Source organism: Rhinolophus ferrumequinum, chromosome 9 (genome assembly GCF_004115265.2).
Source record: "Rhinolophus ferrumequinum isolate MPI-CBG mRhiFer1 chromosome 9, mRhiFer1_v1.p, whole genome shotgun sequence".
Lineage (NCBI taxonomy): Eukaryota > Metazoa > Chordata > Mammalia > Chiroptera > Rhinolophidae > Rhinolophus > Rhinolophus ferrumequinum.
The window spans coordinates 77733254-77757743 of NC_046292.1; the positions used below are offsets into that span (position 1 = coordinate 77733254).

The 24490-nt window shown below is 39.2% G+C and overlaps 1 protein-coding gene across 3 annotated transcripts in view; it reads right to left on the reverse strand.

Moving 5' to 3' along the window:
* The window catches only part of STMND1 (stathmin domain containing 1), a 39000-nt gene extending 15517 nt beyond the window's left edge, over nt 1-23483 (reverse strand). For 2 of the 3 annotated variants that reach the window (XM_033113390.1, XM_033113389.1), the window contains exons 1-4: nt 23279-23483; nt 14961-15141; nt 11185-11336; nt 1060-1191 (exon numbers count right to left, since the gene is read on the reverse strand). In XM_033113390.1, the coding sequence (XP_032969281.1) occupies nt 1060-1191; nt 11185-11336; nt 14961-15141; nt 23279-23359 (546 nt within the window). In that variant the 5' untranslated portion in view covers nt 23360-23483. The remainder of the gene's footprint in view (nt 1-1059; nt 1192-11184; nt 11337-14960; nt 15142-23278) is intronic. The other variant, XM_033113391.1, reaches the window with a different exon arrangement.
* Between the last annotated feature and the right edge of the window lie 1007 nt (nt 23484-24490).

Consider the following 24490-nt stretch of genomic DNA (forward strand, 5'->3'; position numbering starts at 1 on the left):
ACATTTATGTCTTCTCTATTTCATTATTCAGTCATTTAACAAACATTAAGACGAGGAATCACTGTTGAAGAAGACAGACACACTCCTTACCCTCAAGGAGTTTCTTTCTGTCTAGTCCTTGTGCTCTGAAAGGCCGAGCAGTGGAAATAAAGGCGTCAGACAGAGCAAAGCTGTGAAGGCTGGTTCTGGCAGAATGACTGGGAGAGGGTTAGGGGGACCACGTGTGCAACTGCAGCAGGAGCTGTCTGGTGGTCTGCATGGCCTCCTCCCCAGCTCCCATCCTCCACCCCCACACATCCTCTCACCCCTAGGCCCACTGAAGTTTTCTTTTTTCTTATGAAGAAAACTCCATCCTTTACTCAGCTCTGAGAATTGGGTATTACTTCCTTAGGCCATACAGATGAAACTGTAATTCAACCAACTTCAAGAAATTGCTTCATTCCTTCACTGCATACATACAAAAAATTAAGCATACAGCATAAGAAGCATACAGATTGTCATGCAGGGTATCAGGCGGGGTCTCTAGTGCCACTCCCCACGTAAGAACGCAGGATATGGTGAGGCCGAAAAGGAACACCCACGGAGCCATAGATAGGGGAGTCACACCACTATAATCTCACTGGGGGCTGGGTTGGAGGCACAGGAGGCAGGAGCCACATGATCTGCAACCCGCTGTCCACTTCTCTCTGCCAACCAACCCCACTTGCTAGCTGCAATCCACCGTGCTAGCTGCAGTCCGCTATTGCTAGCTCAGCCACCATCTTCTTGCTAGCCCCCATTTTCTGCTAGCGTAGCCACGGCAGTTATATTAGTGACCAATGGCTCACTGGTTACAGCTGACAACCAACTAGCCACAGGTGACGGCCATCTACTACCCGAGCCAGCACCTTTCTACATGAGGCCAAGAGCCTGGAAACTGCTTTCTGGGACTCTGTTCCCATACAGATCATGAAAATAATTACTACAAATCCATGCAATTTGTCTTAAAGCTGCTGATAGGAAAGGCTGGACGTGAGCTCATTTCAGCAGGTAGCATCATCCCCACACACACTCAGGTACCTTCCTGCGTTCCTCCACCGCCTGCATCTTCTCCTCTAGGTCCTTCACTGTGAAATCTTTTACTTCTTTTTTGATCTTAAGTTTTTTCAGCCTGGTTGGTGGCTTTCTTAGAGGCTTCTCAGTCGTGTTCACCTGTCAGAAGATACTTTTTAAAATGGAGAAACAAACATATTCCTTGTCAGAGAAGAAAGAAAGGAGGTGGAGTACACACAGTTTAAAATGTAAATCCTAAAAATCTCAAGTTTCCAGTGGATTTAAAAAACAACAACGTGAAAGCTGGTAACAACAGAACTGATTCCTAAATATCTAATTCCTGGTAACGATAGAACTAATTCCTAAAAGAAAAAAAATCCATGAGATGCCTAGAAAAAACAGGCTATTACAAAAAAAAAAAAAAAAAAAAAAAAAAAAGAACAAAAAAACATGACAGAATGCAAAGATGTCCTGAAGAGGATTCGGGAGAAGGAAAAAAATACTTGAGAACAAATACACAACGGAAAAAAGTAGTGAATGAGCGAGGAATTTGTGATTCAAGGTAAAAGCCTGATGATTTCATAATATTCCACAAGCTACAGATGACTTTGATTCGGGATCAAGGTTAGTTTTTAGTACTTCTGGTTTTGTGGAGAGGAGAATTCATTCTGTGCTGGGCTGGGCTGTTTGGTACTTTACAAATATTTACAAGATAGCAGAAAAAAAGTCTTCCCATTTAATATGACTGACAAAGCTTTGAACAGTTCAAAGCAGTAATAATGACTTTCTGATTATAATTTCTAGTTACAAACAAAGTAAAATTTTTGTAAAGGGTTTATAAAGTTTTGTTTTTTCTTTTAAAAATTAGGGTTTTAAAATAGTACATTAGTTATGAAAAATTTAAATGATACATAAATCATCTCCATACTCTGTTTAGCCACCTGGCCCCCAATCCCACTCATCAGCGTGAACCATTTTAAAGAGTCTGGTGTGTGTCTTTCCAGATATTCTCTATGCATATGTATTTATATACACATATATGTGCAGTACATGTGCAATGTTAAACCAGACATAATAGGATTATACCATATACACTACTCTGCAATTTGTTTTCTTCACGTAATTTAATATGGACATCTTTCTAGGTGAGCATACATAGATTTATTATGACTGAGGAAGGTCTTAATGAACTCCAAGGCTTCATTATAAAATGAACTGAATATTGTCCTAGATAATTTCTCTAAAGACTTTTAAAGACAAAAGAGCTATTGATATTCATTGTAATATCAAAAAGACTGTCTCTTCAGACTGCAATACGGCAGGTCCTGAGAAAATAAAGCAGAGAGACAACGTAGCATAGCAGCAAAAGGCAACAGATCTGGAGTCAGACAGACCTGGGTTTGAATCCAGACTCAGCTACAGTGTGTCTTCACATGAGTTCTTAAAATCTGTAAGCTTTGTTTTTCCTATTTGTAAAATAGGTTTATTAGCACTTTTTCACAAGATTTTTTTTTTTTAAAGGAGGGAGAGTAGGTACAAATAGCCACTCAGTAAATCGTAATTACTTTCATTCAGTGAAATCAGTGACTTTTCCAATGATGGCACATCGGAGCACAACTAAGATAGAGAATTTGTCACAAAGAGGAGGAAAGAGCATTGGAATCGCATGCGCCAAGGCAGGGGCCCTGGGCTTTAAGCCCGGTCTACCACTAATATTCACTGTGTGAGCTGGGATAGCACCTTTTCTCTTTGTTCTCAGTTTTCTCAAATGTGAAAACAGTGAGGGGCCTGATGAGGGCTAAAGTTCTTTCCAGCTTTAAGATCTATGATTCTTGGAAAGTCTTTTAAAGGGAAAATATTTGTTGAAGTTTTGGCTCAGTTACAGCCTTGAAGCAGTTTTATGTAAGAAGTTGTTCACCACATAAAAACTGCGGGGTGTTTGTCCATGCAACTTCCCCCTCTCCCATCATTGTATCATTTCTATGACAATGGGCTGTAAGGCTTCCTACTGGCAAAAGCCATCTGCTGACAAGAGGGACATATTTGCCATGGAGTCTCTAGAGATACTATGATACTAGAGATACTATGAAATCAGTATGGAGACCTTTGTTCAGGGAATTCACCCATCGAGGGCTGAAAGAAAATGAAATGGTAGTACAAGATCCTATAAATGGAAGGCTCGGTTAGGCTTTACGTAGGAGTCAGAACCTTGACTAAAATGATTACATCAGCAGTCTGAGAGAACTTAGGATTTCCCGTTTGGGTGGACTCTTCCTGCGGCTCTATCCCAAAATGATGGCTATGAAATCATGTCCTTCCTCCTCCTTGCGAAGGTTAATCCTACCTGTGTGGCCACGTCCTTTCCTGAGTTTGACATTTTAAGGAAAAGCACTGAAAAGCCTGAGGAAAGATATCTGTACTCTTTATCACTGGATTTTATGAAGTCAGGATTTATCAACTGTTGGCACTTAGAAATGAAAACAATGATCACATCCTACTTAGAGAGGTGACACCCATAAAACTCTTTTTAAAAAAATCAACTTTAAAACCTATAGAAGCTACTATATTAGTTCAATTACTTTCTTTAAAAACATCATCAGAGGACTGCCACACCCAAAGATGTTGTGATAAGATTTGGGTTTTGTTTCTAGCCAACCCAACTGTCTATATTACTTCTTGCAGCCACTATGTGTTCCTCAGAGCTTTCCTGATTAACTATTGACCTAGAGATGAACCTATCTTGGCTATGCTCCCTTTCCAGAGTCTTGCGCATCAAATAGGCCAAAGCTTCTCACAAGAGATCTGTCATTCCTGCTCTGTCACTCTTACTGTGTTTCCCCAAAAGTAAGACCTAGCTGGACAGTCAGCTCTAATGCGTCTTTTGGAGCAAAAATTAATATAAGACCTGGTCTTATTTTACTTATAGTACTTATTTTACTATAAGTAAAATAAGATCTGGTCTATAATATAATATAATATAATATAATATAATATAATATAATATAATATAATATAATACTGGGTCTCATATTAATTTTTGCTCCAAAAGACCATTAGAGCTGATTGTCTGGCCTAGGTCTTATTTTCGGGGAAACACAGTAATTAGACCTCCTGAGGAAGGTCAGTCTGAGCTTTAACTGGCATTATTTGGTCTTTACCCAATCAACTTCCACCTTCTTAAAATACTCCCAAGGCTCAAAAAATAATGTTTGAGACTCTGATGTAATGTGAACAAACGCCCTAACTGCACTAAAGGTTACCAAGTACAGAAGTCGCTGGAGAAGGGACCAAACTGACCAGAGACAGGCAGAGTCAATAGAGAATTGAGATTCTTGTGTAAAGAGATCCAGGATGCCCTAAGAGGCAGGGAGAAATAAGTTTGGGATAAAAGACACTTAAAGTGGATAATACCTGTGTGGATAAATGAGAGCCAATCACCTCTCTCTAAAGAGATCTGTACCAATCCATACAGATATTTACATGTGTATGTAAAACCAATTCACATTTATAACACAGCCACTTCAGGCTCATTAGAATGTTTTAATATACTGATTCACTTAATCTGAGTTTTAGCTGACTAATATTGTATTTCTTACATAGCATTATAATTCTCTCTGAGTGAGCATAACATGTTAGTCCGAATATGCCTGAAAGCAGGTTATCCAGAGGGCATTATGGAATTGCTATAGTACTTGCCAACAAGCAAATGATAAAAATTAAGAAAAAAGATGAAAGGGAGCCCTGTGATGGACACAGCTACTGCCATGGGCTTCTGGCTCACAGGGGAGTCCCCTGATTCAGAAGACGATTGAAAGACACTCACTTTTCAGTATATTTTATTATATTTTACTCTAAATAACTGAATTAAATATAACAACCTGGCTAAGAAAAGGACAGATCTATGTCTAAAATTCCCTTGTATTTATATATACTATTGGTCTACATACGAAGTCTTGTTTTAAAAGTATTCTCACTTTTATTATTACATTTTACTCCATAATATTTTATTTGAAAGTTTTTCAAGCAACGAAGAAATAGTCTTCACGTGTCTGACTGCATTTATCACATTGTAGTACTTGGACACTAATGTCCCTTTTTGACAAGCCTTTCTGTTTCCCTTGGTTCTCTGATTTGTTTTTCAGCCAATTTTATCATGGTTTTTTTCTAAACAATTATTAATTATTAGATAGTTAAAAGTATTAGCTGTGTAATAATATTTCCATTCTTATTATGGTTCTCCTTTCAGTCCTTCAATATTCATTCTCATCTTTTCACATTGGCTTCATAACTTTCCTCGAAATGTGCAAGACAACCGGTGTCTGATACACCTGTTCTCAGCTACGGATGAATGGAAAGAGACTACCTATGACACTGAGCAATTATATCCTTCATTTCCATATACTTCCTGGGTATAATCTTATACCTGAAAATGGTATATTTTCAGGAATACTTTAGAATTGTCTTTCACAATGAGTGGGGGATTTTAATTTCAAAAGCTTTAACCCTTCCCAGCTTTATGATGAATCTGAGGCCTTTGTGTACATGTTTGTTGAAACTTCAGGGCAGTGGTTCTCAGCCTGGGCTGCCCAAGAGAATCATCTGGGAGCTCTGCCATGCACTACAACTGGGGCCCACCCCCAGCCACTGGTCCTGGGGGGGCCTGGGCACTGGGAGTTTTGAAAGCTTCCTAGATGATTCGATTGTGTAGCCAGGTTAAGAAACACTGCACTAGGCAATAAAAGACACAGCTGTGTGTTACTATTGGCCTATTGCAAGACTGGCTTATGCTGGGACATACTGGCCTAATTCCAATGCAAAAACAAAACAAAACTCACAAAAAACACAAAAGAGCTGTGTTATTCTTGCCTACCTCTGCAGTCCTGTCACATTTCAACCCTTTTAATAACACTCCAGCTATGCTGCTGACAGCCATTCCATCTCTATAGAATATGAAAACAGCCTTCATCTTTGGCTCACTTAATGTTATTGAAAGTCAAGCCCCTAGTTTTCATTTTTAAATACATTCCTTTCACGCTGTAGCTCATATTAATTAACCTTCTTGGTGCCCCTGTGAGGACTGAGTCTGAACTCATTCATCTCTGGCATTTGAATCACTGGAAAATGTTTTAATGCTATTCCCACTGGCATTAGCACTAAGGTTCCACAGTCTTTGCCTTAAGAAGGCATCACTTAGCTAGTCAGTGTTTCCACAATCTATCCTCCTCCAGATTGCTCTCCTGTCTTTTTCTTTTGACACACCTTTTTTTCTAACCCCCCAGAGACTCATCTACATATTGGGGGGGGAAAATCTCTCCTCTCTCTTTCCATATTAAAGATGCATCCTTTTTTTAGTACTTTCAAACAAGGTACTCTAAAAATGCCTTGTATCATGATGCCACTGTACACATGTAAACTGGGATTATATTGACATTATCTTTTCTATTACATGGTCCATTTTTACCTTCCTGTTTCCCCCACATCCTCTTATTATTGGCAGCCTGATAATATCATTCACAAGGTTTAGCAATCTCTTCTTTTTTCCCCCAAGTACTTTCTGCAGGACTTATTTTCCTTCTGCAAAAGAAAATGCCACTTTAGCTTTTATTCAATAGTTCTTAGCATTTCCAAAACAGCAAAGGAAATTATCTTTATTCAAACACTAAGTGACTTGGTCTGGGTGGCAAACTTGATTTAAATAATGCCTCTTTTTATTCCCAATTGACTGTTTTCCCTACAGGGATCAGCAACCACTGAGGAGCCATTGATGTAATTTCTGGTCTCTATTTCCACCATTTCCGTCTCTTTCTTTTCTTTCCATTCATTTTTCCTCAGTCTTATTTTCTTTGTTATTTCTTCTTTTTATCTTCTTTCTTCCCCCTATGCTTTAAGACTACTGGTGTTGTGTGGATGCATTGGCTTAAAAAACAAAACAAAAAAAAACAAATAAAGAAGAAAACAAGGAGTTCTATTCAAGAAGGTAAAGTAGGTAAATGCTGTGCTTACCTGCTCTCACGACCACATCAAAATTACAACTAAAATACAGAACAGCTATCATTGAGAATTACCTGAAATCTTGCTGAACCAAAGGCCTACAACTAATGACATACAGAAGAAGCCACCTCAAGACTGACAGGAGGGTGCAGAGACACAGAACAGGCTGGTCTGACACCAGTGTGTGACCATTAAAAATTGAGAGGGATATCTCAGCTGTGGTGGTCCCCCCAAAGGAGCAAGGGGTCCCAGCGCCACACCAGAATCCCCAGCTCAGGGTTCCAGAACCAGAGAGAGAAGTCCCCATAATTTCTGGTTGTGAAAAATAGTGGAGACTGTGGCTCAGTGAGATGGAGAGCAGCTGAAGTCCCAGGTGCTCCTCTTAAAGGGCCTGCACATGGACTTACTCACCAACAGAATCACTGACTCTGAACTCTAGCATTGGGCCAGTAACTGAAGAGGTGACAGGGACATACAGGAACAACTGAGTTGTCTGGCTGCAGGACAAGGGCTGGAGGGGCAGCTTTCTCCTAGACAGAGGAGCTGGCAAAAGCCATTGTTTCTTTGTTAAGCCCTCCCCCTTCTCAGCATGCAGACTCAGACAGATACCATATCTGAGTTTCCATCAAACTGGCTGACACCATTTGTTTGCCATGTCCTGGTGATTCTGAGACCTCATGCCACCCAACTTTCGTGCACACCAAGCTGCTTCCAGTGGCTTTTTTGTACAAACCCCCTGCCTTGGCTCATGCTGCAGACTTTCCTAGGGTACCTCAAAGATTTGTGGGACCCAGACAAGCAGTATCTGGCTTGAACATGTACCATACCTCAGGCTGAGAAGCCCTAAGCCCAGCACTAGCAGCAGCCAATCTTGGTTCGCATTTTGGCCTCTTGAGACTCTTGCAAGCATGGTACAGGCAATGACCATCTGCAGATTGCTTTGTGCCTCCTGCTGGCGACCCTAGGTGGGGCAATGGCTGCAGCCAAACTTGACCTGCAGCGGGTTCCCTCCCAGGCAGCCCAGGGGCTGGCATATCCAGTGGCCAGCTTTGAAATGAACTGGAGCATCACTCAGCTGCCTCCAAGCACTACAGGCCCAAGGGACAGATTGGGCAGGCACTAGAGCCCAGCTGAAGCAGCTGCAGACCCTGCTCTGTAGGGTCAGCCGCTGTACTATAATTCCTCCACTATACTCATGGCCAGTCCTCACAATCAATGAGCCCAAGGGTCAATCCTCTCCCCTCATGTGCAAACAGCAACCAAGGCTCAACTACAAGAGGAAGGCACACAAAACCTACACAAGGGACACACCTGGAGTGTGCAGTTCAGGTGACTAGGAAGAATGCACCACTGAGACGCACAGCACACCTACTACATAAGGCCACTCTACTAAGACTGGAAGACATAGCAGCCCTACCTAATACATGGAAACAAGCACAGGGAGGCAGCCAAAATGGGGAGACAAAGAAACATGTCCCAAATAAAAGAACAGAACAAAGCTCCAGAAAAAAGACTAAACAAAATAGAGATAAGCAATCTACCAGACTCAGAGTTTCAAACACTGGTTATAAGGATGCTTGATGATCTCGGGGAGAACTTCAACAAAGAGACAGGAAACATAAAAATGGAGATAGAAAATACAAAAAAAGAACCAGTCAGAAATGAAGAATACAGTAATGGAAATAAAGAATGCATTACAGGAATCAACAGAAGATTAGATGAAGCAGAGGACTGAATCAGTGATTTAGAAGATAAGGTAGCAGAAAACACCCAATAGAACAGCAAAAAAAAAAAAAAAAAAAAAAAAAAAAAAGGTCCAAAAAAATGAAGAAAGTTTATGGGGCCTCAGGGCTTCTGGGACAACATCAAGCATACCAACATTTGCATTATAGGGGTATCAGAAGGAGAAGAGAGAGTGCAAGGAAATGAAAACCTATTTGAATAAATAATTATGGAAAACTTCCCTAATCTGGTGAAGAAAATAGACATACAAGCCCAGGAAGTGCAGAGAGTCCCAAACAAGATGAACCAAAGAGGCCAACACCAAGACACATCATAATTAAAATGCCAAAGTTTAAAGACAAAGAGAGAATCTTAAAAGCAGCAAGAGGAAAGCAGTTAATTCTCTACAAGGGAGCTCCCATAAGACTGTCAGCTGATTTCCCAACAGAAACTTTGCAAGCCAGAAGGGATTGGCATAAAATATTCAAAGTCATGAAAAGCAAGGAGCTACAACCAAGATTACTCTACCCAGCAAAGTTATCATTTAGAATCAAAGGACAAACAAAGAGCTTCCCATTCCCAGACAAGAAAAAGCTAAAGGAGCTCACCACCACCAAACAAGTATTACAAGGAATCTTAGAAGGACTTCTTTAAGATGAAAAAAGTAAATAAAAAATATGAATAATAAAATAGCAATAACTACATACCTATCAATAGTTACTTTCAATGTAAATGGATTAAATGCTCCAATCAAAAAATAGGATGGTTGAATGAATAAGAAAATAAAACCCTTAAATATGCTGCCTACAAGAGACTCATTTCAGATCAAGTCATCCACAAACTAAAAGTAAAAGGATGGAAAAATATATTTCACGAAAATGAAAACAAACAAAAAAATCTGGAGTAGCAACAGACAAAATAGGCTTTAAAACAAAGACTATAGCAAGAGACAAAGAAGGACGTAGTAAGCCCACTTCTGGGTATTTATCTGAAGAAACTCAAAACACTACTTTGAGGGAAATTGCTCATCCATATGTTAATTGAAGAATTATTTACAATAGCCAAGCTATGAAGGCAACCTACGTGTCCCTGAATGGATGGATGGATGAAGAAGAGGTGGTAAAGATATACAACGGAATATTACTCAGCTGTAAAAAATAATGAAATAATGAATCCATGTATGACAACATGGATGGACCTAGAGGGTATTGTGCTGAATGTAGTAAGTCAGACAGCGAGACAAATGTGTTATGCTTTCACTTATAAATGGAATCTAAAGAACAAAACAAACAAATAAAACAGAAACAAACTCATACACACAGAGTATATTCTGACAGCTGCCAGATGGGAAGGTGGTTGGAAATGGGTGAAAAAGGAGAAGAGATTAGGAAGTACAAATCGGTAGTCACAAAATAGTCATGGGGATGTGAAATACATTATGGGGAATATAGTCAATAATGTTGTAAAGACTATGTAGGATTTCAGATGGGTACTGGACTTATTGGGGAATCACTTCATAGATTATATAATTCCCTAATCACTGTGTTGTACACCTGAAACTAATATAAAAAATATTGAATGTCAATATACATATATGTGGTCATGGGATGTAAAGCACAGCATAGGGAATATAATCAATGACATTGTAACAGCTATGTATGGTGTTAGATGGGGAGTAGACATAGAATTGGTGGGGTTATCAATTTGTGAGGAGTGTAAATGTTTAATCATTATGTTGTTTTGTATACCTGAAACTAATAAAAAAGAATACCAGAATTAAAAAAAAAAAACTGAAAAAACAAACAAAAAAATAATTTCTATAATCTTATTTATTTCTTCATGTTTGACCTTAGAGTGTGTATATAAATGTATGAGAATATCTATTTTAGCTTTGACATCTGGGCCTATTTTCTTATTGGATAAGTCAGAGTTCAGTTTTATACCATGTTTTCCTGAAAATAAGACTGGGTCTTATATTAACTTTTGCTCCAAAAGATGCATTAGGGCTTATATTCAGGGGATGTCATCCTGAAAAATCATGCTAGGGCTTATTTTTAGGTTAGGTCTTATTTTGGGGGGAAACACAGTATTCATAATTCCTAGTACATAGGCAATGATTAATAAAAATTTTTGAAAGAATGAAGGCAAAAGCCCCATTATTATTCAATGGGGCTTATTTCATCTTAAATTCAGTAAAAACCAAGATATATATTTTTTGGATTCATTAATCATTAATGTTTAGGGTCATTCCTGAATTCATTGAGAAGGATTATGTGCAGAGGGGTGAGGGAATTTATGAGAGAAAAAAAACTGGTTTAGATAAATGCTGTAATCTGTACTATGACTCTAAAATACATATGCTAGAAACAATCACTCATGATAAATCACATTCTATTGCTATTTTAACTATGAACTAATGTTAATTACAAAATTACTTGCCATGATATCATATGATTCTCCATTTCTAGATACTTTACTGTGGCTTTGTATTATTCCTTGAACAATTAATTCCTCCAGGATGTCTGATGACTTTTGTCGTTCTCGATTCTCTAGGGGTTGCAGTTTATAGATTATCCCACCGCTCACTAGGTCTTCCAAGGGAAAAGAAAAAAGAAAGCGAAATTTAAACATGAAGATTTTTAAAATCAATGCTAAATGGATGCCTTATAAAGAATGCTACCTAATTAAATCTTACACTTAATACTGTTACCTAGATATCTGTTTCTATTATAAATCTTTGAATCCTTTGAAGTTCAAATTCTTAATGTTCTTACAGAGCATACACATCAACATAATATTCTGTTTACTTAGCAGGCCCCACATTAACATAACAAAAAGTCTTCATGGATGTTATGTACTACTTTTTTGTTGTAACAACACTCATACACTTGGGTATGACTACATGGGTTCTTGCACTAATTATGAAGCTAAACCATAGCTAAGAATGAGATATTCTTTCAGTGACTTTTTTGAGTTGCAGTTGGTTTCTATGGTTTGTATACAAAGGATAAACAGTGTGACGTTGCCAAGAGACTTCTAGTTCTGCAACCTTAAGTTTACAATTACACCATCTGCTAAATCTACATAAGTAAAAGGATGCCTTTTTGAAAAGAGTCTTTGAACCAAAACGGAATTGGAGTTGTGATATCAGCTAAATTTTTATTAGTGATTCTAAAAATGGCATTGTAACAGTTTATAGGGGAGCCTTTACAAATGGCACTAATGAGAGAGAACCCCCCATTACAAATCACCCAATTATATAAGCAGATAAGCAAACACCCGTTTTTACAACTTCACATTATAAAGTAAAGGTAACAATGGGGAGTCTTCAAAAATGAGACTTCTAGTTTGTCATCATCAGGAAGTCCTGATAGTAACCAAGTCCATTCCATCTAGGAGATGAAGTCTTTTTATGAAAATTTCTAACGTGGGTCTATATTAAGTACTTTACGTATTTTATAACATCTACATCAAACTCTGTAAGAGAGGTATTATTATCCCTATTTTATAAATAAATAAACTGATATGAGAGAGGCTAATTAACTTGCTCAAGGTGACAAGAGTAGTAAGTAAATTAATTAGGATTTAAATCCAAGTCTGTTTGACTTCACCACCTCACTGTGCTCTTCCCAAATAAGTCATGTAAATGGCTCCCACTGGTCATGGACCACTTCTTTCTCAGGATGTTTCTAAACAGAATGTGATTGTGGACTTCTGTCACTAACACAATACAATTATTTTAGCCATTTCAGTCCAATCTTTTCTGAGTACACGTAAGTATTTGGCCTGATATTTACAGTAGCTAACCTATACAGAAATCTCTGCACTATGTCAGTCATTTTGACTAATTTTCATGATTTCTTGGGACATTGAAGAATATTGGGGAAATGTTTTAAAATAACATTGTCCTTCTTTCTGATTATAAAAGTGATATATCATAAACTTGAAAAATTTAGAAAAGAATCAAAAAAATAAAAATGACCATTCTCTTATCATTCAGAGACCACCATTGTTAATATGCAAAATTTTATTTTTTGAAATATGCCATCACACTATATACAGTTTTGTTTCTTATGTAATAAAACATTTACATTAGCATTTTCTCATACCACTAGAAAATCTTCATAAGCATAAGTGCAAAAAGTGAAGCCATACAAGAAAACTTGAGTGAATTCATCTGTAATTTTGGTATAGGGAAAGGCTTTCTAACTGACTCAAAATCCAGATTGACTAAAAGAAAAGATTGATAAATTTTAGTACATTAAAAAAAAAATTGCAAGGCCAAAAAAACCCACAATAAAAATCAAATATAGATATCCTGTACATATTGATTTGATGTCCTAAGCAAAACACAATACAATTTTTGGTATTCTTGCTGAAAATGCATAGCATGGACCTAATCATGAGGAACTATCAGACAAACCCAAACTAAAGAACGTTCTACAAAACAAATGGCCTACATTTCCAAATATATCACGGTTATAAAAGACAAAGAAAAACCAAGGGATTGTTCCAGGTTAAAGGAGATTAAAAACCACATGACAACTAAATTAAACATGTGATCCTAGATTAGCTCTTGAACCAGAAATTTATCTATCAAAGCCATTTGTTAGACAATTGACAGATTTCAATATGGTCTATAGATGAGAAAATAGTAGTACATCAAGGTAATTTCCTAATTCAGATCCCTGTACTGGGGTTTTGTGAAGAATATCCTTGTTTTTAGGAAATACATATTGGTGTATTTAGGAGTAAAGTATCATTATGTCTGTAACTTAGTCTCAGAAAAAATATACTTGCATATGAGAATGGGAGAAGGGATGAATGGGGGGGGTGCTATGAAAATACAAATGTGGTACATTGTTAACATTTGGGGAATTTGGATAAAAGAATATAGGCATTATTTTTTGCAAATTTTTTTCAATCTGATATTATTCAAAATAAGATTTTTTCTTTCAAAAAGAAATACTTGGAAAATGTTAGTGCAAAACTTGAACATTTTAACAAATATACTCTGTAGATGTGAAGAGCAGGGATGCAGAAAGGAGACAGGGGAAACTGGCCAGAGAAAACATACAAAGGTCAGGACACTAGATATTACTCATTCTGTGGTAAGATCTTTCTTGAAAATTAATTACCTCTACATTTTGGAACATCTGCTTTGGTGGTTCACTCCCTCCCCAAGCTGGTGTCTTCTAGCACTCTCCTGCTTACCTGTGGCCCTCTCCACACAACTTTCAACAGTGTAGGGCTGACAGGGCACACGCAGGTCCCTGTCCACCCCAAAAGCTGTAGTCTGTTAACACTACAGGTACAGTACGTTTTGCGGTCTAGGAGGGATTCCCACCAACAGAATCATCAGAGAAAAAATATGTACGTGCTGGCCCAACACACGGAGAGAGGGAGGGGCGCCCCTGTGCTGCATCCCCTGCCTCATACCTCATTCTCAGTCACGTCTACACCAGATCAGAAGCACGAGGGCGAATATGAAATTTGTGATAACCTGAGCGTGCACCAAAGTCCAAGGAAAAGAATCTCAAATATAACCTATTTTCTAATTCTAACTTGTACCTAGGGAAGAATCTACAGTGATGAAGAATGAAATGAAAGTCTTTCCCCCAAATGAAACAGAGTACTTTTTCTTAAGGTCTGTTAAGTTCAATTTGTTTCAAAGGCTGATAAAATATAAATAAGAGCGCTTACATCGACCCCAGGGGGTTGCTCAAGTAAAGCAAAATCACACCACAAGAAAAATATTTAGAAACAAATAGTTTCAAAGGGCACACTAGGTCATAATTACTTCTTTTGTGTTTTTTAAAGATTCTTTCATTGTATATTTGCTGATACTTTGGATGGGGAGTGAAAGGGGACACAGTTGAATGCCGGTTTTACTTATTTTTTCAAATGCAGAAATTTCCCTTGGAAAAATGTTAACATAGTGAAAGTTTAAAAGAATTTAACCAAAGCTTATGCAACCCCTATTCTCAATGATGAATAAGGCTCTTAGTTAAGGGGAAAAAGAAAAGATGGTTTAATTACTTCATGGACAAGATTAATGGCTAGCATTATTTACTCACATAATAAAGCCTAAGGCTAAATTCTAATGTCTTAGTACTCCCTGGCCTACAAAGCGATGATAAGTCACCAAACACACATTATGAAACATATTTAGAGAAACAGTATTTTATGGAGATCAACCTGGATGGGGCTTTTACCTGAATTTATTCTTCCATTTCTTCTGTTAGGAGATGGGGAACTTTCTGGAATGATGCCAGGTAAGCTTTCCAACTGGACTTGTTTTTCCAGGCCTTCAGGGCTCCCCACACCGTTCTTGATGAGGGCAGCTTCAATCTGCAGCCTGCAGTCCTCCCCAGAATGAGTCACACCGACTTCAGCCTGTGAAGAGGGAAGGACTTCTTCATGAGAGTCAAGATTTCTTAGAAAACGGTTTCTTGGAAAATTAAAACAATGTTGCAACATCTGCTTTGTGAAGATTTAGCCAGCTAGTATCTGTGGTAGGCTGAATAGTACCCAGCAACCTATAGATGTTACCTTATCTGGCAAGAGAGACTTTGCAGGTGTGATTAAGTTAAAGACCTTGCAATGGCAAGATTATCCTGGATTGTCCCGGTGGGCCGAACATAATCACAAGTGTCCCTGTAAGAGGGAGGCAGAGGGAGATCTGACCTCAGAGGAGGAGAAGGTGATGTGACAATGGAAGCAGAGACACATTGGAAGATGCTATGTTCTGGCAGTGAAGATGTGGAAAGGGCCACTAGCCAAGGAATGTGAGGAATGCAGCTCTAGAAGCTGGAAAAGGCCAGGAAAAGGATTCCCTCCTCAGAGCCTCTGAAATGAACCAGCACTGCTGACATCTTGACTCTAACCAGGTAGAACTGATTTTGCACTTCTGACCTCCAGTACTGCAAGAGAATAAAATTGTATTGTTTTAAGCCACTAAATTTATGTTAATTTGTTATAGCAGCAATAGAAGACTTATATACAGTTGAGCTTTGAACAACATGGGTTTGAACGGCATGGATCCACTTATACACAAAGTTGTTGTTTTGTTTGTTTGTTTGTTTGATAAATACCGTCTGCTCTCTGTATCCACAGGTTTTACATCCAAGAATTCAACCAATCACAGATTTTCCATCTGCAGTTGGGGAATCTCCAGATGCCAAGGGCTGACTGTGTGTATTGTTCTGTACCATTTTATATAAGGGACTCAAGCATCCTCTGATTCCAGTATCTGCAGGGAGCATGGTATGGGGTGCTGGAACCAATCCCCCATGGACACTAAGGGATGACTGTAATTAAGTTTGGGGGGAGTCAAAAGTTACATGTGGATTTTTAACTGCGGGGGTGTTGGTCCCCATAACCCTCTGTGCTGTTCAAGGGTCAACTGTAATATCTAATATGAATAATCAGATAGAAGCTATTATGCTGAGCATTCTGACAGATACCAAAATGAGCAAGTTCATAATCACCAAATGTGAAAAGTAAAGCTACTGCTATGTAAAAAAACATTTTTTAGATGAAACTATCTTCATTGTTTTTGATGATGAGAAAAGTAATAAATATTTAATCACAGAGAACGGTCATTTATTTGATGATTGCATTGTAGTACCTTATGCAACTAAACCACAATTTATTTAACCAAATGCTACTGAAGGACATCTAGGTTATTTCTAACTTGTCAATAGAATAAACAGTGCTGGCATAATATCTGTGCATATATGTCAGTCTGAATTCATCCCATCATCCCTTGAGGATGAATTCCTAGATGAGGATATGCTGGATATGCACGTTTTATATTAATTTGTATTTCCAGAGGGCTCTTCGCAAATCCTGCACTGACTTACAGTCCCACTTCTCCTTTTAAGGATGTCACGCCCTCCACACCACAGTTCTACTGCTTGTAAATAGGTCAAAACAGTGTAACAAAGGGCTATACGTGATTTAGTAACCACTAACTCCAAAGTGCTGGTCTATGCCAAATGTTTCATAGTTCTATAGCAAAAAAAGAAAAATAAGAAAAAATGTATTGAGTTGTTCATGAAACTAAATTTGAGATAAAGAACTGGCATTTATTTCGAGAGGAAGTATATTTTAAATACTAACATGTTCAGGAAAACTATTCTCCTAGCTCCTCTAACTACCATGTTCCTCTCTCTCCCAGGGCTGGCTCTTCTTTCATTGTTTGGTTTGCAACTTTCCCACTTCCCAGTCAATAGAAGCTTCTAGTAGATGTTATTAGCCAATCTTTTCTCTATCTAACACACACATACCAAAGGAAGTCTCTTCAGTGTCTCCAGAAGAAACGCAAACATAAGCATCTTCTACAGAATACTGTATTCTGGCTATTCTTCTTCTGTCTATTGATGTTACATTTTTGGCCCAAGGGGAGCTCTTCTCCTAGCTCTTTGAAGGGCCTCAGGATACTGCCCTCCGACACCCACCCTTTGTAGCACAGTCCTCTCATACTGATACAAGACTGTATCTTGTTGGGTGTAGCGAAAGGTGTTAAAGAGGAGAAGATGCTTGAATTGGGTCTTGATGAGTGAGTTTCCAATGAGCAAGGAGGAAAGGTCATTCTAGACAGAAAAGAAAGCACACAAAAGTGAAACAATACTGTGTGTCCATGAACTTGAGTTATTTCAGTGTATTAGAAACAGATTGAGGTAGAAAGTGGTGGGTGCAGAGGTGCAGAAGGGACGTGACAAGAAAAGGAGTTTGATTTTATTTTGAATGCAACAGTAATCCTGTGTAGGACTTTCATACATGGGAGTAAAATAAAACGATCAGGTGTGAACTTTAGAAAGCTTACTCTTGAGGTAGTGCAATGGCAGGAACTGAAGGAAGGAAGGGACAGAACAGGGTGAGATTCGATTAAACATGAACTAGGACAGTGGCAGTGAAAATGGGGATAAGAGGTGGACCCAGAAATATTAGAAAAGTAGGTAACAGACCTCGCAAAGCTTCAGTTTGAAGGAGAAAGTTCCCTTCTGGCTCTAAATTAGGACTCTAGGAACTAGACAGAAAACATTCCCTTTATGAAAACTGGATAAAAATGTAGGAGACTGGCATGAACCTCTTGATTATTTTTATAGTAAAAATCAGACAAATTTTAAAATCCTAAGGACATTTGACCACTTTCTGGAAGCATTCCAATGTTTGAAGTCCCTCAGAGCCTGAGTAGAAATCACAATAGCTAACTTATGGTGGCCCCCATCACCCACAGGTTCTCCTAGTTCAATGAAGGATTCTAGCATGATCGCAGGGAGACTCACATAAATCCTTACCACCGTGTTTACATAACATGACCACTCCAGCTAAACCAACATCAGTAGTTTATTGTGTTGAGGATTAATTAGATCTGTGGCTCAGGACTACATGGAAAAATAGGAAAAATCAACCAACTGAACAAACAAAGTATGCAAACAAAAACTCAACGGATCTGAAATATGAATTGGCACAAGGAGAAAGCCTGAGAGCAACTATGTGTTTTTCTCTTTCTCTCTCCATCTGTCTTTCTTGATAGACACAGTTACTGCTGAGCAGTCCCTGTAGAGTAAGCCGACAGATAACATATGTTATCATATTATTATGTAATGCTAATCATTATATCAGACAGGGTCTCCTTTTCCTTTGTTACATGTAACATGTGTATGTTTTGTTTTGTTATTGTTGTTGTTACACATAACAAAGGAAAAAGAGAGAGCCTATTAGATGCTATCTTTCAGGGGCTCACAATTCATATTGAAGTTAAAAATCATGTTGGGCATTCTTTCCCTTCTCTCAAAATAAACTAGTGAACACCAATAGCTGCAGTGACAGACAGATATTTTCACAAGTTCATTTTATTTCGCAGATCTATCTTTTTTTGAACCCAGTGAAGCACTAACACACAGGGAATTTTGCTGATTTAACAACAATAAAAACAATAAATGAAATGCCCACATTGGTGCTAAGAGCAAATTTGAAAATGTTCAGTCTGAAAGGTGTCTTTTCACAAACGTATTCTATCAACTACAAGTCTGAATAGATTTAAATGCCACAGCCCTGAGTGACCTCCCAATTGCTTCATCAAAGTGACTAATCCTCTTCCTTACTACAGAGCTTTACTCATTTGTGCATATGTAGTTACAATCTGCCTTCAAGCTCTGTTAGTGACCAAAACTTAAATTGTAGCAGATGAAACACAATTTTGCAGCATAAAATAACATATAACAGCCTTCGGTATCCAGAACAGAAATTGAAGGTTTTTCTCTTTTGCAAACTAAGAATGTCTTTTAAATATCTTATCTACATGCAACACATTCTGGAAATTGTAACCCAATTGCATAATCTAGACTCAGGAATAAACATAGTTCAAAGACCAGAGATATTTACAAATTAATTAGATCCATGCATCTCAGGGACATGTCAAAACAGTTTCCCGATTCTGTCTGTGCATGTAGAGTTTATATTTTTATACCAATAAGAAGTCTATCTGCAATGGTATTGGTGGAGGGGTGGGGAGGTGGGTGGACTTTGTTTTTTCTTCTTGAGATGAAGTTGTAGCAGAAGCACAGATTCAACGTGTTTCTACATTTTGAATCAATTTTATTTTATACTTCATTGTCTTGGTGATAAAATGTTACCAGTTGTAGACAAAATCGAAAAGCTGTGAATTCCAAGCTAACAGCTATGCATAGGAATCATCAGCATTCCAAAAAAAAGGTATTGATTTGAACTGTAGACAGGGTGTTGCTTGGTTGGTTTGGCTTGGTCTGGAAGCATTCTATGTGTTCTAAAGCTTTTGGGAAACAGAATTTCCAAACAGCTTGGAGACAGTCATTCATCAATGCTCCCTAGAGCTTAAACCTTCTTAAATCAAATTATTGGCAGATATGTTTTATAAATGTATTTGTCCATTGACATATAGGAAGAATTTGTTATTCAAAATTTAATTTTTTTCTAGTTTACTTCTAATAAATTAAGTAATAAAGAGTGATCCTCCAAGAAAACAGTCAGAATTATGCTCTCCTAAGAAATTGGACTTTAAGAAGTATTTAGTCCCTTTAATGGACAATAGGCAAGAATTTTTCTTGTCAAATATTAGGGGGAAACTGTGGAGGATCCTTGGAGCTCATCTATTCCAATATAACCTGCCCCCTTTTATAACAAGCAAAAAACTTTGAGTTAATCATACAGAAGTTTTCTCTAATGAAAAAAACTTTCATTGTTTCTTTTTTTGTATTATTTTATTGCAGTGACTTCTTGCCACTCCTAACTAAGGTAAAGGGAAGAGAAAGTCTGCAGACAGTTGTGCCACCAGAAACATAATAAATATTTCATACAAGCAAACATGTTCATCTTATTTTAAAGACACTGCTGAGCTACTGAACTCTTAGCCCTATGAATTTATGAAGGTAGAGAAACAGTATTGTACTGATAGCTAGAGAGTGTTTAATTAATAATCATATCTTTCCCAGATTAGTTTCTAAAGTCAAGTGCTTGGGATGAGGAAAGAGAGGTATATTCGTGAGTTGACTCTGAGTCTATTTTCAGGTTATTTTAACGTGGAATTTCCTCCTTGCTAATTGTCATTAGTCTAGTTATGCTATTAGGAGATAAGCAGACACTAAGGAATGGGAAGAACAGAGAGGGACATGAAGTCACTCAAAAAATATTCATTAGTGCCTGGTCTGCATCAGGCACTGTAATAAGCACTAGAGACACAGAGATAAGGTCCTGTCCTCCAGGAGGTAATAGCTCACGATAGGAGGTAAACACGAAAACAAGCACATACAATAAAATGTTTTGAAATGGGATAGGAGAAAGCATAAGGTCAACTCTGCCTGCATGGTGACAGGGGAAGCAGAGAAGAACAGTCTTGAGTCGACTTGAAAGACAGGTATATTTGTACATGTGGCCCAAGAACATGGAGAAGGAAAAGTTTGAAAGGAGGGAAACAGTGGGTACAAAGGCACGGAGGTAGAAACAGAATGAGTTTGGGAAAAAATGAGTAGTCAGGTGTGACTAGAATATGATTGTGGGAGAGATGAAACTGGAGAATTTGACAGGAGTCAGCTTGAGGATGGCTAGGACAGAATGCTAAGGATTTAGGATTTGATCTTACACAAATAACAATAACAACAACAATAATATTAAGTAATAACTAATATTAAGCACTTATTTTGTGCCAGGCATTGGTATGAGCACTTTACATGAATTGAATTCATTTATTTCTCACAATAACTCTACAAAATCACTATTTTAATTATCCTCACTTTACAGATAAGGAAACTAAGGCACAGAGAGGTTAAATAACTCGACCAAAGTCACACAACTAACAAGAAGTAGATCCAGAAATCCAACCTAGGTCACATCACATTCTTGATCACTAGTTTCTGTACCAACATAATTGGCTGGCAACCTTTTTTCAGCAGAAGACAACATAACCAGATTTTATTTTAGAATGATCACTCTGGAAGTCATGTGGTCGGTTGGAACTGAAAGGCAGGTGGCGGTGGGTAATGAAGGATTCAGGGAGACCAGTTTGGAGATTGCTCAAAAATCCAAGTGACAGGCAATGACTGTCTCATCCAGGAAATACAGGGAAAAAAAACAGAAACCTTCCCTGGCCTTGGGGAGGCTTGGCTCAGACAGACCTCATATATGTGACATTCAGAGAGCTTGCTTTTTAGCATGCTCTCCGGCTCTATACAACAAAACTATTTTCAGTAGTAACCATGAAATGGAACAAATGACAATGGCCACAGAAGAAATACAAATATGAAAAATTCTATTGAACTCTTATATGTAACCATACCAGTAAAATAAAAAAATAAATAAAAGATATTTGTACAAAAAAGGAAAAGCACAGTGGATTAATACTTTGAATTATATTAATACTTTTGCTTTTTCTTTCTTCTTCTTTTTTTTTGGAAAAAGAGAGAAGAAAGTATTCCTTTATGTAGGATTCTATTTCAAGCAATAATGAGTAACAACTAAGATGACCAAATTGTTTCCAAGAAGCCCATGAATCTAAGAGGGAAAAGAAGCGTTAAGCAAACGTTTACCACGTGATAAGGGAGTGTCACAGAGGATAAACAGGCGGGCATCAGGCACACTGGGAATGGGGCCAGGAAAGGGCATTCCAGGAAGCAGGAATGGCATGGCGAAAGACATGCAGGGTGACGAAGCCCGGAAGAAGTGAGCACTGCAAGTTCTTGGACCTGAGAGTCCGTGAGTGAGAGGAATTGGAAAGAAGAGGATGACATTAGAGAGATTGGTGGAACCAAACGTCAAGGGTTTTGCACACTGCAAAGAGTTTTTTCTTAGGCAGATAGGTGGCAGTGTGGAAGACAGACCGGTTAGCTTGCTGACAGGAGAGGCCAAAAGACCCAGGAAGAAGGAATAGGGCCATAAACGAAGACAGGGGCAGTTAGGATGGAAAGCAGATCTTTTCTGCTGGCCTGCCCACAGGGCAGCAGGTACTAAGACTGAGTCTCAGCTTTTACTCGACCCAGACTTAGTTTGTGACTCCAAGGGCCCAGCAGATGTGCCTCACATAGAGGAGGTATTGTCACTGGCACTAAATAGTGTCTTGCTGAGAGACACTGCCTGCTGAGAGAAAGTGTGTGCACTTTAAACCGCAGTTCCAAAAATGCACTTTAGAAGGGGTGACCATAATTCCTGGTCTGCGGCAGACAGTATGGGCTTAAATCAGATTGTCTGGGCAAATTGACTAATAGAGTTCTCTTTCACTCTTAAAAGTATCCTGCTTTTGATGATAAATTGCACAGTAACATTATCTTTGGCTAATCCTCTGGAAGAGACCCTTGCGGTTTCCTAATTCTATTTGTGGAATCTTGATGGTGATGAGGATGGGAAGAAACCAGGGATCTCATTTCTGCCTGGACCAACCCATCCCTCCATGTCCCACCCTGGAAAATATTCCCCTTCACGCCTCCAAAAGAATTAAGGGGGGTTTAATCTTGAAGAAAGGTGGAAAGAGTATTGGAATGAGACTCTTGACGATTAGATTCTATCTCCAGCTCTCCATACAAGCTGTGCAGCCTTCGGCAAGTCGTCCCCCTCTCTGGGCATCAGGGTCCTCATGTGGGAAGCAAGAGGACTCAGCCAGATGGCTTCTAAGCTCTCTTCCAGCTCTAAGTAATTCCCAAAGGGCTCACTTTCCGGAAGACAATAATATATGGCAGCTCCCAGGTACTCCCACCTGCCCCTGAGAATCACCGCCAACCCCAGCTCGGTCCAGAATGCACCACGCATCCCGTTATTCCTACCTCTGCCCTGGGGTGTGACCACCTTTACTAGCTTTTGAAACGAAAGAGTCTCAAGGCAAGTCCTATACGTAGCATCAGGAATCCCGGTTAAGACAGTAAACACTGGCTGAATAAAGTTGCTACCAACCTGCCCACCCCACTGCCCATCCACTGTGAGCCCCCGTAGACCCTGCTCCAGCCGACTCCACCTTCCAGCAAGCGTGGCAAGGGCATTATGCCTGATTTGTTTGTTTTACCTTGAATCCCTCTTCCCAGCCCTTCCTGGGCGCGCGGACACATCTCTGCTCCCCATCAGGCTGGGAAGTCCCGCAGCCCATGCTGAGCGCCGCGCGCTCCTCCGGCTGGACTCGGCGGTCTGCCCCCCGCGCGCTCCCTGCGGCGCCCCTGCACCCCAGCACTCCGCGCCCTGCACCCGGAGCCCTGCGCCCCAGCGCCTCCGCCTCTCCCACCTCTCGCAGTTAAAGGCTCGACAGTAAGCGCTTGGCACCTGGGCAGTTGCCGGGAACTGTTGCCATAATAAACTTAATCACGCGAACCTGGGAGCCAGGCGGCTCTGCGGCTTTTGCAACGGAAGACTAGAAGATCCGACGCGTATAAATCACAACTGGGATGCAAAATGCAGCTCAGTACAGAGCGAAGTGAAGGGACGGCCCGCTGCTGGCTAAGTTCAAGTACCGTAGTCGTAAGCATCCTGCGGGGACCTCTTATTTTTTCCATTCTAAAGCACCCTGGAACACGCCCCCACCCTCGGTGCCTGGGTCGCGCACTCCGGTTGCTGGCTTTTGTGCCTCAGACTCTGTGGGAACTGTCAAGGCGACTGTGAGGAAGGCGACCTAGGAGTCCAGTGGGCGGAAACAGCTCTTGGGGACAGGTGGGCAGTGGAAGCGGCCCGGACAGCACCACACAACAGTGGCACAAGATTGCCTCGGGAGAGGACAGTCACACAAACAGAAATCCAGACACTTAGGATTATAAATAGCTCAACAGCAGCGAAATGGGTCATGAAAATCATTTTTATGGAAGATGCATTTTATGAGCTGTTAGGAAAGAGCATGGATATGCATATTTCTCTCAGAGAATTAAATTAAAACGGTGTAATCCATCAAAAAAGGCAGATCATGCAGACTGCTCAAATGAGCATCAAGTTATTCTTTCTTGGATTTTTCTTTCTTTTTATTCTATTTTCAATTCATTTTTAGTTTCGAGAATTAAAAAACAAATCTGAAAGGGATTTTATTTTATTTTTATTTTATATTATTATTTTTGAACTGGCTCGATTCACTTTATTTTTCTTGTATAAAATTATGTGGTGACCACAGCTGGAGCGTGGGTCCTCTGTACAGAAACTCTGATGTGGGTCCTTACAAGATGGTCAGTGAATTTCTGATCGGGAGACTTAGTGAACACAGTCTCTCCACTAACCCCTTATTGGACTGGCTACAAACAGG